The 14,977-nt window shown below is 55.8% G+C and overlaps 3 protein-coding genes across 4 annotated transcripts in view; 2 read left to right on the forward strand and 1 right to left on the reverse strand.

Annotated features, from left to right (window-relative positions):
• LOC105469189 (signal recognition particle 68) overlaps positions 1 to 555 on the reverse strand; it is a 44,959-nt gene extending 44,404 nt beyond the window's left edge. Inside the window, exon 1 of one of the 2 annotated variants that reach the window (XM_011719916.2) lies at positions 360 to 555. In XM_011719916.2, coding sequence (XP_011718218.2) covers positions 360 to 528 — 169 coding nt within the window. In that variant the 5' untranslated portion in view covers positions 529 to 555. The remainder of the gene's footprint in view (positions 1 to 359) is intronic. The other variant, XM_011719915.3, reaches the window with a different exon arrangement.
• Positions 556 to 6,764: 6,209 nt separating this feature from the next.
• Positions 6,765 to 9,769, forward strand: LOC105469190 (galanin receptor 2). Its single transcript, XM_011719917.2, has 2 exons — positions 6,765 to 7,330; positions 8,684 to 9,769. Exons 1-2 carry the CDS (start codon positions 6,963 to 6,965, stop codon positions 9,477 to 9,479), a joined length of 1,164 nt encoding a protein of 387 aa, XP_011718219.1. The 5' UTR covers positions 6,765 to 6,962; the 3' UTR covers positions 9,480 to 9,769.
• Positions 9,770 to 11,148: 1,379 nt separating this feature from the next.
• On the forward strand, positions 11,149 to 14,616 carry LOC105469193 (zinc activated ion channel). The gene is made up of 9 exons (XM_011719928.3): positions 11,149 to 11,245; positions 11,321 to 11,445; positions 11,590 to 11,634; positions 11,776 to 11,882; positions 12,098 to 12,267; positions 13,110 to 13,234; positions 13,375 to 13,585; positions 13,696 to 13,860; positions 14,275 to 14,616. Exons 1-9 carry the CDS (start codon positions 11,149 to 11,151, stop codon positions 14,463 to 14,465), a joined length of 1,236 nt encoding a protein of 411 aa, XP_011718230.2. The 3' UTR covers positions 14,466 to 14,616.
• The last annotated feature ends 361 nt before the right edge of the window (positions 14,617 to 14,977 follow it).

Consider the following 14,977-nt stretch of genomic DNA (forward strand, 5'->3'; position numbering starts at 1 on the left):
GCGGAATGTCAAGACTGCAGTTTCCTCTCCCCAGTTCAAGGTGCCAAAGCAAGGTGCTCAAAGTGTCACCTGGTCACAAGCCCTCCAACTGGACAACTGCGGGGCACCAGGGGAAACCTGCCTGATATCCCAGTGCCACTGGAAGAAAAGGACCTAGCCAGGAGGGCGAGGGGGACACTAGGAAAGACTAGTTGAGAGACAGACCCCCGGAATTCTGAGCACCAAAAAGTAAGGGCGAGAAAAACTGCGACCCTCGGCCTCTCCTGCCAGGACCTGCCGGGACCCGCCGCCTCTCCCGCCCCTAGTCCTCCAGATCGACACGTAGTCATTGCGAGTTAGGCCCGATTACTCTAGGATACTCTCCAAACTCAGGCTATCCCCAAATTCTTTGTTTGCCTTCGATCCGGCCGAAGGGCGTTCGTTTTCTTTATTTTCTTCCCCTCCGGCACCACGTCCACCGCCGCTACCGCCGCTGCCACTGCCACCGCCGCCGCCGCCGCCGCCAGGGACCTGCTTCTCAGCAGCCATCTTGCCCCCGCGCCGCAGAGCAAGACGGGATAGGAGAGGCGGGACGACCCGGGCGGGTGAGAGCTGGACCTGCCTGGCCGGGCTGATGGGATAGCGGCGGACTCCGCTGCCGTCGGCTCTTGCAGCAGGGAACCATATGCTGGAGCGCGCCTGCGCGAGGGATCCTGGCATCCCGGGTCGGGAATTGTGGCGGGCTAGGTGGAGACTTGAGGCCGCAGTGAGACCGTGGCTGCTGAGATCTCAGGCGTAGTCCCACCTCTCACCCACCAGGGGCGGAGAACCGGAGGTGGACCCCACGTCCTGCATCCTGGACTGGGGATCTGGCTCACGTCCTGCCCAGCAGAAAGCAGGAGACCAAAGCCACTGGATTTCGGGGTGTCTGCATCCCCAGGGACTCGAGAGATAGGGTTCTCCCCACCGGAACGGAGCACCCCGTCCGTAAGGGACCCGCCTCTGCCTGCCCTTTCCTCTGAGGCTGACCACGAGAAAGCCAAGCCGGAGGAAGCGCTGAGCAGTCAGCAGACGGTGTCCTAAGTAAGCAGACGGACTTTCTCAGACCGCTTGGGACTGTGGACTCCTGCACTTTGGGGCCATCAGTCCAAAGAGGGAGAAGTGTTGATTCATGGGAAAATATGAATTTTTGCTCTGCACCTTCTAGGGTCTGAGACCTGGGATTCCAATATCTGCTCCGTCATTAGCGGCAGGGAGATGTTGGGCAAGTAACTTAATCTCCCTGTAAGCCTGTTCCTTCATCTGTGAAATGGGGATAACCAATTTAAGTGGTTGTTATGAAGATTAAATGACAAGTTTTTGTTTTTTTGTTGTTGTTGTTGTGTTTTGAGACGGAATTTCGCTCTTGTTGCCCAAGCTGGAGTGCAATGGCTTGATCTGGGCTCACTGCAACCTCTGCCTCCCGGGTTCAAACCATTCTCCTGCCTCAGCCTCCCGAGTAACTGGGATTACAGGCGCCTGCCACCACGCCCGGCTAATTTTTGTATTTTTAGTGGAGACGGGGTTTCACCATGTTGGCCAGGCTGGTCTCAAACGCCTGACCTCAGGTGTTTCTCAAACGCCTGACCTCAGATCCGCCTGCCTTGGTCTCCCAAAGTGCTGGGATTACAGGCGTGAGCCACCGTGCCCAGCCTCAGAGGTCAGGCATTCAAGACCAACCTGGCCAACATGGTGAAACCCCATTTCCACTAAAAATACAAAAGTTAGCCAGGCATGATGGTGGGCGCCTATAATCCCAGCTACTCTGGAGGCTGAGCATTCAAAACTCGGAAGGTGGAGGTTGCAGTGAGCTGAGATTGGGCCACTGCACTCCAGCCTGGGTGAGGGAGTGAGACTGTCTTAAAAAAAAAAAAAAAAGTAAGTGGCCAGGTGCAATGGATCACACCTGTAATTGCAACACTTTAGGAGGCCAAGGCTGAAGATTGCTTGAGGCCAGGAGTTCAATACCAGCCTGGGCAACATAGTGAGACCCCTGTCTCTACAAAAAAAAAAAAAAAAAATTAGCCAGGAGTGGTGGCACCCACCTGTAGTCCCAGCGACTTGAGAGGCTGAGATAGAAGGATTACTTGAGCCCAGGAGTTTGAGGTTACAGTGAGTTATGGTCATGCCACTGCACTCCAGGATGGGTGATAGAACAAGACCCTGTCTCTAAAAATAAGTAAATAAAGTCCAGGGGCGGTGGCTCACACCGGTAATCCCAGCACTTTGAGAGGCCAAGGCAGGCGGATCACAAGGTCAGGAGATGGAGACCATCCTGGCTAACAGGGTGAAACCCCGTCTCTACTAAAAATACAAAAAAAAAAATTAGCCAGGCGTGGTGGTGGGCGCCTGTAGTCCCAGCTACTCGGGAGGCTAAGGCTGGAGAATGTCATGAACCTGGGAGGCAGAGCTTACAGTGAGCTGAGATCATGCCACTGTACTCCAGCCTGGGGGACAGAGCAAGACTCTGTATCAAAAAAAAAAAAAAAAAAAGGTAAATAAATCTATTTAAAAAGTAAGTTTCCCAAATGTTCATTGATAAGTGAATGGAAAAATAGAATGTGGTATAGCGATACAATGAAATATTATTTGACCATAAGGAGGAGTGAAGTGGCCAGGTGCAGTGGCTCATGCCGTTATCCCAGCACTTTGGGAGGCCAAGGCAGGTGGATCACCTGAGGGCAGGAGTTCAAAACCAGCCTGACCAACACGGAGAAAACCCATCCCTACTAAAAACACAAAATTAGCCAAGTGTGGCATGCATGTCTGTAATCCCAGCTACTCAGGAGGCTGAGGCAGGAGAATCACTTGAACCCGGGAAGCAGAGGTTGCAGTGAGCTGAGATCATGCCACTGTACTACAGCCTGGGCAACAACAGTGAAACTCTGTCTCAAAAAAAAAAAAAAAAAAAAGGAGTGAAGTACTGATTATGCTACAATGTGGATGAACTTTGAAAACATCACGCTAAGTGAAAGAAGCCACACACAAAAAAGGCCACATATTGTATGACTTTGTTTATATGAAATGTTAAGTATAGGCAAATCTGTAGAGACAAAAAGTAGACTGGTGGTTATCTGGGCCTGTAGAGATGGGGTGGGGATGGAGATGGGAGATTCGATGCTAAAGGCTAATAGGTGTGAGTTTCTTTTGGTGGGGAAGAAAATGTTCTAGAAGTGGCTGGGCGCGGTGGTTCAAGCCTGTAATCCCAGCACTTTGGGAGGCCGAGACGGGCGGGTCACGAGGTCAGGAGATCGAGACCATCCTGGCTAACACAGTGAAACCCCGTCTCTACTAAAAAAAATACAAAAAACTAGCTGGGCGAGGTGGCGGGCGCCTGTAGTCCCAGCTACTCGGGAGGCTGAGGCAGGAGAATGGTCTAAACCCGGGAGGCGGAGCTTGCAGTGAGCTGAGATCTGGCCACTGCACTCCAGCCCGGGCGACAAAGCGAGACTCTGTCTCAAAAAAAAAAAGAAAATGTTCTAGAAGTGATTGTGGCAACTGTCGCACAACTCTGTGAATGTACTAGAAGCCAAATGAACACTTTAAATGGGTAAATGGTATGATATGTGAATTATATTTCTTTTATCTTTTTTTTTTTTTGAGATGGAGTCTCACTCTGTCGCCCAGGCTGGAGTGCAGTGGTACAATCACGGTTCATTGCAACCTCTACCTCCCAGGTTCAAACGATTCTTCTGCCTCAGCCTCCCGAGTAGCTGGGACTACAGGTGTGTGCCACCATGCTCGGGTAATTTTTTTTTTTTTTTTTTTTTTTTTTTTTTTTAGTAGAGTTGGGCTTTCATCATATTGGCCAGGCTGGGCTTGAACTCCTGACCTCATGATTCGCTCACCTCGGCCTCCCAAAGTGCTGGGATCATAGGCGTGATACGTGATACGTGAATTATATTTCAACAAAGCTGTTACCAAAAAAGTGGGATCATGTTAGTCCTCTAGTCAAAACCAGGCACTGCCACCTCATTTTACGCAGACTACATGCCACAATCCTTAGACTGGGGGAGAAAAAAATCCCTCACATCTCCTACCAATCCCCTTGCTGGTTCAACTCAGGTCATACCGGCTTCCCTGCCTCAGGAACACAGGCGCGCTCCTACATTATGGCCTTTGCACTGGCTTTGGTCTCTCTCTGAAATGCTTTTCTGGCCAGGCATGGTGGCTCATGTGTATAATCCCAGCACTTTGGGAGGCTGAAGTGAGGACTGCTTGAGCCCAGGAGTTCGAGACCATCATGGGGAACATAGGGAGACTCCATCTCTAAAAAAAGAAGAGTCTGAGCGCGGTGGCTCACGCCTATAATCCCAGCACTTTGGGAGGCCAAGGCAGGTGGAACACCCGGGGTCAGGAGTTTGAGAACAGCCTGAGCAACATGGTGAAACCCCATTCTACTAAAAATACAAAAAATTAGCTGGGTGTGGTGGCGCATGCCTGTAGTCCCAGGTACTCAGGAGGCTGAGGCAGGAGAATTGCTTGAGCCCTAGAAGCAGAGGTTGCAGTGAGCTGAGATCGTGCCACTGCACTCCAACCTGGGTGACAGAGTAAGACTCCGTCTCAAAAAAATAAAAAAGAAAGAAAAGAAATGCTCTTCCCCTACATATTCCCTTTGCTAGCCCCTCACTACCTTCAAGTCTTTGCTCAAATGTCAACTTAATGAGGTCTGCGTGACCACTCTACTTTAAATTGTACCATCACCACCATCGTGGTGCTCCCAAATCCCCTTACTCTAAACTACTTTTCCCGCAAGCACTTATCAACTTGCAATACTTAATATGTTATGTTTACTGTATGTCTCTGTTGCTAGAAAGTTCACGGAGGACTTTGATCTTCGTAGAGCTCACTGGTATAGTATATCCTAAGGCACATAACAGTGCCTGGAAAGGAGCAGCTGCTTAATAAATATTTGTTGAATAAATAAATGGTGAGCATCTCATAAACACAAACTGTTATCTTCTTCCTGTTCAATGAGTAGGCAGGCAGGGCAGGAGTGTGAATAAGGTTTCCTTACCAAGAGGAGGAGGTAGTTGGGCTTCTGAGAGACTTTTTCCTTGGGGGAAAAAAAGAGGAAAAATAATATTCTTGACACTGGACCCCAGGGACCAGAACAGGGGAAGGTGAGGCAGCTATGAAGTTGCAGAGACAGAAGGTGGTGATTTTCAGACCCAGTGAACTGGGAGGCTTAAGTTCTACTTAAATAGTAATGATTCGTTGTCCCAACTGCTTGTTGCAGAAACAAATGTTTACATTTTATTGCAACCTAAACACCATCCAGGGAAATGCTGCTTGTGTGTGGAACTCTACTGTTTTGAATTTCCTCAAGGTATACAGAATAAAGTCAGGAGAAAAAGAAGAAGGATCTGAGATCTGATGTATTCAGATTTAACTAACTGGGTTCAGGCCTCTGCCATACATCTCATTCCTTTCTCAGCAGATCCCTCTGAGAAGGAAGTGTTACCATTTCCTTGTTACAGCTGAGGAAACTGAGGGACGGCGCCAAAGACAGAGCCTGACACAATACATGCTCAATATATTGGATTGAATTGGAGGGAAAACGTTCAATGGGTAAGAGAAGGGAAAAAGGTGGACTGGCGTGGTGGCTCACACCTGTAATCCCAGCACTTTGGGAGGCCAAAGCGGGCAGATCACTTGAGGTCAGGAGTTTGAGAACAGCCTGGACAACATGGTGAAACCCCGTCTCTACTAAAAATACAAAAATTGGCCGGGCGCGGTGGCTCAAGCCTGTAATCCCAGCACTTTGGGAGGCCGAGGCGGGTGGATCACGAGGTCAGGAGATCGAGACTATCCTGGCTAACATGGTGAAACCCCGTCTCTACTAAAAATACAAAAAACTAGCTGGGCGTGGTGGCGGGCGCCTGTAGTCTCAGCTACTTGGGAGGCTGAGGCGGGAGAATGGCGTGAACCCGGGAGGCGGAGCTTGCAGTGAGCCGAGATCACGCCACTGCACTCCAGCCTGGGAGACACAGCGAGACTCCGTCTCAAAAAAAAAAAAAAAAAAAAAAAAAAAAAAAAAAATTAGCCAGGCGTGGTGGCGGGCGCCTGTAATCCCAGCTACTCGGGAGGCTGAGGCAGGAGGATCCGCTTGAACCCGGGGTGGGGGAAGCGGGGCGGGCGGTTGCAGTGAGCCGATATCGTGCCACTGCATTCCAGCCTGGGCGACAGAGTGAGACTCTGTCTCAAAAAATACAAATACAATTACGAAAAAACTAGCTAGGCTTGGTGGGCCTGTAGTCCCATCTACTCAGGAGGCCGAGGCAGGAGAACAGTTTGAACCGGGGAGAGGGAAGTTGCAGTCAGCCAAGATCGCTCAGCTGCACTCCAGCCTGGGCGAGAGCGCCATACTCCAGGACCCCTCATCCGCCTCCGCCCCGTGTCTCCTCCCCTCATCTCCCAGGGGTCCTCTTTTGAGGGCACCCCCGCACCTCGACGGTCCAGGGAAGTCCCGCACGCCTGCCAGGCTGCAGCGAAGCGCCGAGGCGTGCGGGGTCCAAGGCTGGTGGTCCCTGTGGCGCGGTGCACACGCAGGGTCCGGGGTCGACCCCTCCACCGCGCCGGCGTCTGCTGGGGAAGTCAGTCCGCCTGGTCAGCCCAGAACCCCCGAATCCGGGGGCTGGAGCTCGGGAGCAGGCACAAGCGCCACTCTCCGCCTGCGCCGTGGAATGCGTGTCAGGACCACTCGGCAGCCCTTCCCCCAGCGCTGCCGGCCGCTGCTGGGGACAACCTCACGCTCCGGTCTCTTGCTCCTCCTCCTGACCCCAGCGCACCCCTATCCCCGCCCCAGATGCAGCGAGGCTCCCTCCGCCTTCAGCCCGGCAGAGTCGCACTAGGAGTTGCAGTGGCCGCAGCCCCGGGACCTTCCCGCTCACGGAGACCCAGACGGCTGCAGGAGCCCAGGCAGCCTCGGGGTCGACGGCACCATGAACGTCTCGGGCTGCCCAGGAGCCGGGAACGCGAGCCAGGTGGGCGGCGGGGGCGGCTGGCACCCCGAGGCGGTCATCGTGCCCCTGCTCTTCGCGCTCATCTTCCTCGTGGGCACCGTGGGCAACACGCTGGTGCTGGCGGTGCTGCTGCGCGGCGGCCAGGCGGTCAGCACCACCAACCTGTTCATTCTCAACCTGGGCGTGGCCGACCTGTGTTTCATCCTGTGCTGCGTGCCCTTCCAGGCCACCATCTACACGCTGGACGGCTGGGTGTTCGGCTCGCTGCTGTGCAAGGCTGTGCACTTCCTCATCTTCCTCACCATGCACGCCAGCAGCTTCACGCTGGCCGCTGTCTCGCTGGACAGGTGAGCCAGCGCCCTGGCCTCCCTGGGAGATGGGCATCCACTCGGGGGATGGAGCGGGAGGCGGGACCGGGGAATCAAGAAGGGATGCGCAGAGTGGGAGAGGACTTTAAGAAGGCAGTGGAAGACAAGCGGGCGCGGAGGAGGAGAAAGAGGAAATAGAATGGGGGACCATGGTGTCCCCTCGGTTAGGTTCGTCCTGGGGCCTGGAAGCCTGGAGAATGTGGCTCTCCAGCTCCGCCCTCGCCTGACAACGCGCAGCATTTCCCGGTACGACGCGTTTGTGCGCGTTCGTCTAGCTTGAGCTTAATGCCCCCGTGAGGGTGGAATAGGACAAAGTGCCCAATGTACAGAAGAGTTGAGTTCCTAAGTAACTTGCTCAGAGTCGCCAGCCAGGGATCCGGTGCATAAAGTGACTGTCTCCTGCAGCCAACTTCAGTCACCCCACTGCACTCGCCTCCAAGCCACAGTTTGGTTGGTTGGTTGGTGTGGTCGGCTCAGGTCCAGGCTGTGGATCTTGGGTCCTTTGCGAGGACCCCCGCCGAAGTCCGAGCAAGCGTGTCTAAAGGTCCCTAGCTCAGTCCCAACTACTCTGCCCCTCGCCTCCAAACAAAACAAAACAAAACCAAAAACAAGTCAGGGGTGGGGAGAGGAGCGTGCCCTGGGGTTCTCCAGCCAGAGGAGAGCGAGAGAGGCACAGTCGGGAGAGGGCGGGACTCAGGTGAAGCTTGAAATGACACTAGGATGGTTCCTGGGGAGGAAATCTGCGTATCTTCCCCTCTCCCTTCTCCGGAAAAACGGAGGTGAGGCCAGACTCCCCCCACACCTCCTGTAGCCACTGAGCGGGAAGTGCGTTGGTTCCCAGCGCGCTGGTGGGATCCACAAAGCTCGGATTCTCTCAGGAATCGCATGAGAAACTGACTGTCCCTTGCCCAACATGTCTTCTCCAGGCTGTCTGCTATAGCCTCAGGCGCCTCCCCACTCCCTCCCGCGGCACCGTCACTAGTGGGTAGTCACAGCCTCCCGGAGCCCATAGCCGGTTCTCCAACCTTTAGTCTTCGGTGACTTTGGGATGCCCTCTCAGTGGAGTCCGTCCGTGGTTGCAGTCCCCGGGGGCAGCGGGAGAATGGCTTGGAGGCGCACCTTTCCCGCTGCCGGGCCCGCCGCATTTCCAGGCTCCGCTCAGTGTCTGGGACGCGCTGGGACGCCCCCACCTACACCCTCACCCCCACCTCCGGTGTGTGCGGTGTAACCATGCGTTAAGGACCTTCCTCGAGAGTGACTGTGGGGCCCGAGGTGCAGGGGTCGCGACCTGCCAGCGCTCAGCCGACGTCTCCCTTCCCGGCTTGACCGCAGGTATCTGGCCATCCGCTACCCGCTGCACTCCCGCGAACTGCGCACGCCTCGAAACGCGCTGGCAGCGATCGCGCTCATCTGGGGGCTGTCGCTGCTCTTCTCTGGGCCCTACCTGAGTTACTACCGCCAGTCGCAGCTGGCCAACCTGACCGTGTGCCATCCCGCGTGGAGCGCCCCTCGCCGCCGCGCCATGGACCTCTGCACCTTCGTCTTCAGCTACCTGCTTCCGGTGCTGGTTCTCAGCCTGACCTACGCGCGCACCCTGCGCTACCTCTGGCGTGCCGTCGACCCGGTGGCCGCGGGCTCGGGTGCCCGGCGCGCCAAACGCAAGGTGACACGCATGATCCTTATCGTGGCCGCGCTCTTCTGCCTCTGCTGGATGCCCCACCACGCGCTCATCCTCTGCGTGTGGTTCGGCCATTTCCCGCTCACGCGCGCTACTTACGCGCTTCGCATCCTCTCGCACCTGGTCTCCTACGCCAACTCCTGCGTGAACCCCATCGTTTACGCGCTGGTCTCCAAACACTTCCGCAAAGGGTTCCGCAAGATCTGCGCGGGCCTGCTGGGCCGTGCCCCACGCCGAGCCTCGGGCCGCGTGTGCGCTGCCGCGCCGGGCACCCACAGTGGCAGCGTGCTGGAGCGCGAGTCCACCGACCTGTCGCACGTGAGCGAGGCGGCAGAGGCCCTTCATCCCTGCCCCGGCGCTTCCCAGCCGTGCACCCTCGAGCCTGGTCCCGGCCCGTCTTGGCGGGGCCCAAAGGCAGGCAACAGCATCCTGACAGTTGATGTGACCTGAAAACACTTAGCGGGCACGCTTGGATGTTACAGAGTTGGAGTCATTGTTGGGGGACTGTGGGGAGAGCTTTGCCTGTTAATAAAACGCACAAACCATTTCACATGCAGCGACAGCGCTGTTTCACGTTTCTCATTGTCTTGAGACTCTGTGGGAAGCCTCTGGGGCTTCACACAGGGGCTCCCTAGGGGTGAGTGCAGGACCCTTTGCAGAGCTACCAGGAAAGAGGGCTGACCACACCTAAGGCAGCCGGGTTACAATCCGCATAAAAATCTGAGCCTGGGGAGCGTGCGACAGAGGCAGGCAGACTGTTTTAGGCGTTCAATAAAGTCGGTCGATGACAGACACAGATGTGTGTTCCCAGTCGCATTTGTGCTCTGGTGTGTAACAGATCTGTCCTCGCCTGCTTCCAGCTCCCAGGGCCCCTTTGAGTCTGGACAGCCCAGTCAGTCCCCTCCATTTTTGGCCTTAGCTTTTCCTTCCCTCGCTGCAGCTGGGCCAGGATCAAGTCTCCAGGGGCTGTTTCACTCCAGATAGAACTCCCTTTCCAGAGGCTTTTTTTTTTTTTTGGTTTCTGTGTTGTTGTTGTTTGTTTTCTGAGATGGAGTTTTGCTCTTGTTGCCCAGGCTGGAGTGCAATGGTGCAATCTTGGCTCACTGCGACCTCTGCCTCCCAGGTTCAAGTGATTCTCCTGCCTCAGTCTCCCAAGTAGCTGGGCTTACCACCATGGATACTAATACAGCTAATTTCTGTATTTTTAGTAGAGACAGGGTTTTACCATATTGGCCAGGCTGGTCTCAAACTCCTGACCTCAGCCTCCTTCAAAGTGCTGGGATTACTGGGATTACCAGAATTCTTTTGTTCTTTTTTTTTTTCTTTGGTGTGTGTGTGGTGGGGGGAGGGAAGGCAGAGTCTGGCTCTGTAGCTCAGACTGAAGTGCAGTGTTGTGATCTTGGCTCACTGCAACCTCCACTTCCTGGGCTCAAGTGATCCAGCTTCAGCCTCCCGAGTAGTTGGGACTACAGGTGCATGCCACCATGTCCAGCTAATTTTTGTGTTTTTGATAGAGACAGAGTCTCCCTATGTTACTCTGGTCTCAAACCCCTGGGCTCAAGCAATCTGCCCTCCTTGGTCTCCCAAAGTGCTGAGATTACAGGCATGAGCCACCATGTCCAGGGTTCTTGAGCCAAGGCTCTTTACACAAAATCACTTCAGTGTTTAAGGAGAGCAGGGAGATTCTCAAGGCTGTCCCCATCTCACATCATTGAGCACAGAACACTCACCAAGGGTTTGGGTCTTAGGTAGGTTGGTGTCAGCCACTGAAATGCAGGGGACACCCGTGGGCCCTGATTGGAAGGACAAAATCGGGGAGAGGTAGAGGTCTTACACCTGCCAGGTCCCCCTGGGCAGGCATTGAGCGTCGCAACGGGTTCCAGGTGGTGGAAATGGAGCGGGACAGGGACACCAAGGCAGCTGCAGTGTGGGCGGGGCTGGGTCCTGGGCTTTATCTTTGGGTGTTTGCGGAACTGGGGCAGAGGCTGCCAAGTCCACGGCTCTAGGGTCCTTGCCCAGAGCAGCTGCCTCTGACCAATTGCTCAGCTGCCGGAGAAGTGACTAGAACAGAGGTTGTAGCTTAGGCACTGTTGCTCCTTCCAGTCCCTCCGTGCAGTTGATGATGGCCCTGTGGCCCCTGCTCCATTTCACCTTCCTGGGGTTTAGCATCACCTGGCCCTTGGTCCATGGGCAGGGCTTCCAAGAGACAGCAGCCGGTAGGTGGAGGGCAAGGTCATAAGCTTTGCGATGGGCCCTAGGGCACCTGAGTGACCTTGACCTTTATCGCTCAGTCTGGCCATCCCTCTTCAACGTCAGCTTGCCCCAGAAGGCTCAGGAAAGCATCCAGATTCCAAACAATGGGAGTGCACCCCTGCTCGTGGATGTGCAGGTGTTTGTCTCCAATGTGTTTAATGTGGTAAGTGCCGCTAGGCCAAGGGCCCTAAGTGCTGGGCTGGGCAGGAGACAGGACTCAGCCCTGGATAGTGCTGGGGTCTCCTGCCGTGTTCGTGTTCTGCCAACACAGCGCTCACCCTGAGGTGACGCACTGCCCTTCCCTCAGGACATCCTGCGATACACAATGTCCTCCATGCTGCTGCTTAAGCTGGTGAGCTCCTATCCCCGGGGAGGTGGGATGGGAAAGCCCAGCTGAGTCCAGCTCAGAAGTACCAGCCTTCATCAACATGCTGAGCTTGGGGGCATGGATACGTGGAGATCAGGAGCCTCAGTGGTGCCCTTGTGTCCCCAGTCCTGGCTGGACACGCGCCTGGCCTGGAACACTAGTGCACACCCGCGGCACGCTGTCACGCTACCCTGGGATTCTCTCTGGACACCAAGGCTCACCATCCTGGAGGCGTAAGTGAAACAGTTCCTGCCCCAGGAATCTGCGGTGCATAGCCCTCCTTTTCCCCATCTACAACCTAGAGGCTGGGTGAATATGCCCCTCCTGGCAGTCCCTGCCAGACTAGCAGTGCATCTCTACTGCCTCTGTGGTTGGGGGTGGGATGCCAGGGTCTCCCCTGGCCCTGTCCAAGGGGCTGGGGCTCTGGCTGTGGTACCTTTCCCCACAGGCTCTGGGTGAACTGGAGGGACCAGAGCCCACAGGTCCGAGTAGACCAGGACGGCCACGTGAAGCTCAATCTGGCCCTCACCACGGAGACCAACTGCAACTTTGAGCTCCTCCACTTCCCCCGGGACCACAGCAACTGCAGCCTCAGTTTCTATGCTCTTAGCAACACAGGTGCTGACAGGGCAGGGGCTGCAGGGTTGGGGAGGGGAGGAAGAAGGTGGGGAAAGGGAACTCCTAGGTCTGTGGTGCAGCGCAGAGGGAAGGGGAGAAGGCAGACGGAAAGGGAATGCCCAGGTCTGTGTTCAGAGCAGTCTACCCCAGGTTTAGGTGGGCAGCACCTGCTCTCCCACTGCGCCCCCTACTTGAGGGGCAGCCCCTCTCTGCACTCAGCGGTAGCCTCAGGGCTCCTCTCTAGGGTGACAGACTCAAAGATTGGCAGCAGTTCTGCAATCCTAGAGGTCCGAGCACATCAGTCTTCTGTCCTCCCCGGAGCAACTGCCCTCCACAGCCATGGCCTGACCGCAGTGGCTCAGCCCCTTGCAGCAAGGCCAGAGGCTCAGGATGCTGTGGCCTCACTCCTGGAAACCACCTGAAGGTGCAGCCACCCTGTATAAACCCATTGGGTGACATCTAACTTGGCAAAGAAGTCCTACTCTTCCCTCCGTGAGAGACCACAGCCGTAGCCCTGGGGATCCTGCTTCAGGTGTGAGATGATAGACTGGCGAACCTGTGACCAGTTCTCCCTCCACCATGAAGTGGTGCAAAGTACATTTATTTTTACAATGAAAGCTCATCTATGAATCTGATAAAGGCCTTCCTTTAACTGGAGACGATTTGGGATGTTGCAAAACAAGGTTTGGGAAGCCCATCTACGGACTGGTTTTGTCTCCAAGTCTGTCCCTGCCAAAAGCCATCGACAGTCTCCATCACCCCTGGGCTCCAGTCTGCTACCCCCAGACTTGGCAGCTGGGATCTCTCCTTCCTAGTTCATAGTTCTCATTCCCACCCCTCAGCGATGGAGTTAGAGTTCCAGACCCACGCGGTGAACGAGATTGTGAGTGTCAAGAGGGAATACGTAGTTTATGATCTGAAGGCCCAAGTCCCACCCCAGCAGCTGGTGCCCTGCTTCCAGGTGAAGGTGAGTCAAGTCGGGAGGAGGCCAACAGAGGCCTGCTGGAGGTGGGTGGGGGTGAGGATGCAGGGCCAGAGGCCAAGCCCCATGCCCCCACTGCCCACCTCCTACCTCCCACTGGAAGGCCCTGGCTTTTCCCCTTCCAGATGAGCCTGAAGAACACGGCACTCAAGTCCATCATCGCTCTCTTGGTGCCTGCAGAGGCGCTGCTGCTGGCTGACGTGTGCGGGGGGCTGCTGCCCCTCCGGGCCATTGAGCGCATAGGCTACAAGGTGACATTGCTGCTGGGCTACCTCGTCTTCCACTCCTCCCTGGTGCAGGCCCTGCCCAGCTCCTCTTCCTGCAACCCACTGCTCAGTAAGCCCTGCTACCTCACCCAGCCTGCCGTTTCTCCCCCGTCACCCACTGCTGCTCAGCTTGCTGAGGGACTGGCCCCTGAGCATCTCCCCGTGCCCTGCCTCCCCCAGTTTACTACTTCACCATCCTGCTGCTGCTGCTCTTCCTCAGCACCATGGAGACTGTGCTGCTGGCTGGGCTGCTGGCCCGGAGCAGCCTTGGGGCCAAAAGCAGCCCCAGCCCAGCCCCAGGAGGGGAACAGCAAGAGCATGGCAACCCAGGGCCTCATCCTGAAGGTGGGCAGGGGCTGGGGGGTAAGGAATGAGGCCTAGGTGCATACCTAGGGCTGGGGTGACGGCGCGGGGGGTTCAGGCATGCATAGAAGCTCCTTGCATCTACCCTGCTGGCTCTCCTATCCCTGGTCTCCACCATGTCCTCCTCCCTTAGAAGAAACAGGTCTGGGGCAGGGAGCAAGCTTAGCCTCCCTGACGTCCCAGGTGACCTCAATCCCCTGATAACCCACACCTTGCACAGCCTAAGAGGGTGTTTCTTTAACTGAAGATGGCCTGAAATGGGCCAGACCCAAATTTTCATCAGCTGAGAATCTAAGAAAGGGAGAGATACAAGCTGATGACCCCTGTGGTTCACTCTTCTGCTCATGTTGGGGGGACCTTGAAGAACAGCTCCTTTCCCTGTATCTCTCCCCACAGAGTCCCCCAGAGGAGTAAAGGGGTCACAGAGAAGCTGGCCTGAGACTGCTGACCGCATCTTCTTCCTCGTGTATGTGGTTGGGGTGCTATGCAGCCAATTCATCTTCGCTGGAATCTGGATGTGGGCAGCGTGCAAGTCTGGCCCAGCCCCTGGAGAGGCTGCACCCCATGGCAGGCGGCCTAGACCGTAATGGGGCAGGGCCTGGGCTGCACACCTGAGGATGAAGTTTGCTTTCCCATGGCTGGGGGAGGGCCATGGCAGGGTCTCTGGATGAAGCCAGGCTGAGCTCCCCCCCTGTAAGCACACAAGCAGAGTGTGAAATAAACCCATCTCCAGTGCAAGTGTGCCTCAAGGGTCAGTCTTCATTCTCGTCCTAAATAGGCGGGGTCCTATTTTTTGCTTCCAACTCTCACTTTGCTCCTGAACTTTTCCCCATTGTCCCTGTCTCCCAGCCCATAGGCAGGCAGCCTAACTGCTCCTTTGGCAACGACGACTGCTTGGCTCTGGGCCAGGAGGCACTGAGGCTGGGGACCAGAGACAGGCGCTTGAGGAAGGCTGCAGAGGGTGGGATGGAACTCCTCCTCCGAACGCCTCCTGCAGTGTGCTGGACTCTAGGGAAATGGCCAGTGAGTCTGCCTCCTCCAGCCACCTAGGGAACTCCTAGGAGGGAAAGGTCCCAGACCTCAGGCCTGTGGGCGAGCG

This window comes from Macaca nemestrina, chromosome 17 (genome assembly GCF_043159975.1).
Source record: "Macaca nemestrina isolate mMacNem1 chromosome 17, mMacNem.hap1, whole genome shotgun sequence".
In the NCBI taxonomy this organism is placed as follows: Eukaryota; Metazoa; Chordata; class Mammalia; order Primates; family Cercopithecidae; genus Macaca; species Macaca nemestrina.

Coding starts and splice junctions, on each gene's coding strand:
- LOC105469190 (XM_011719917.2), top strand. CDS start 6,963: ATGAACGTCTCGGGCTGCCCAGGAGCCGGGAACGCGAGCCAGGTGGGC. Junction 7,331..8,683: donor GCCGCTGTCTCGCTGGACAG/GTGAGCCAGCGC, acceptor GCTTGACCGCAG/GTATCTGGCCATCCGCTACC.
- LOC105469193 (XM_011719928.3), top strand. CDS start 11,149: ATGATGGCCCTGTGGCCCCTGCTCCATTTCACCTTCCTGGGGTTTAGC. Junction 11,246..11,320: donor CTTCCAAGAGACAGCAGCCG/GTAGGTGGAGGG, acceptor TTTATCGCTCAG/TCTGGCCATCCCTCTTCAAC. Junction 13,861..14,274: donor CCCAGGGCCTCATCCTGAAG/GTGGGCAGGGGC, acceptor CTCTCCCCACAG/AGTCCCCCAGAGGAGTAAAG.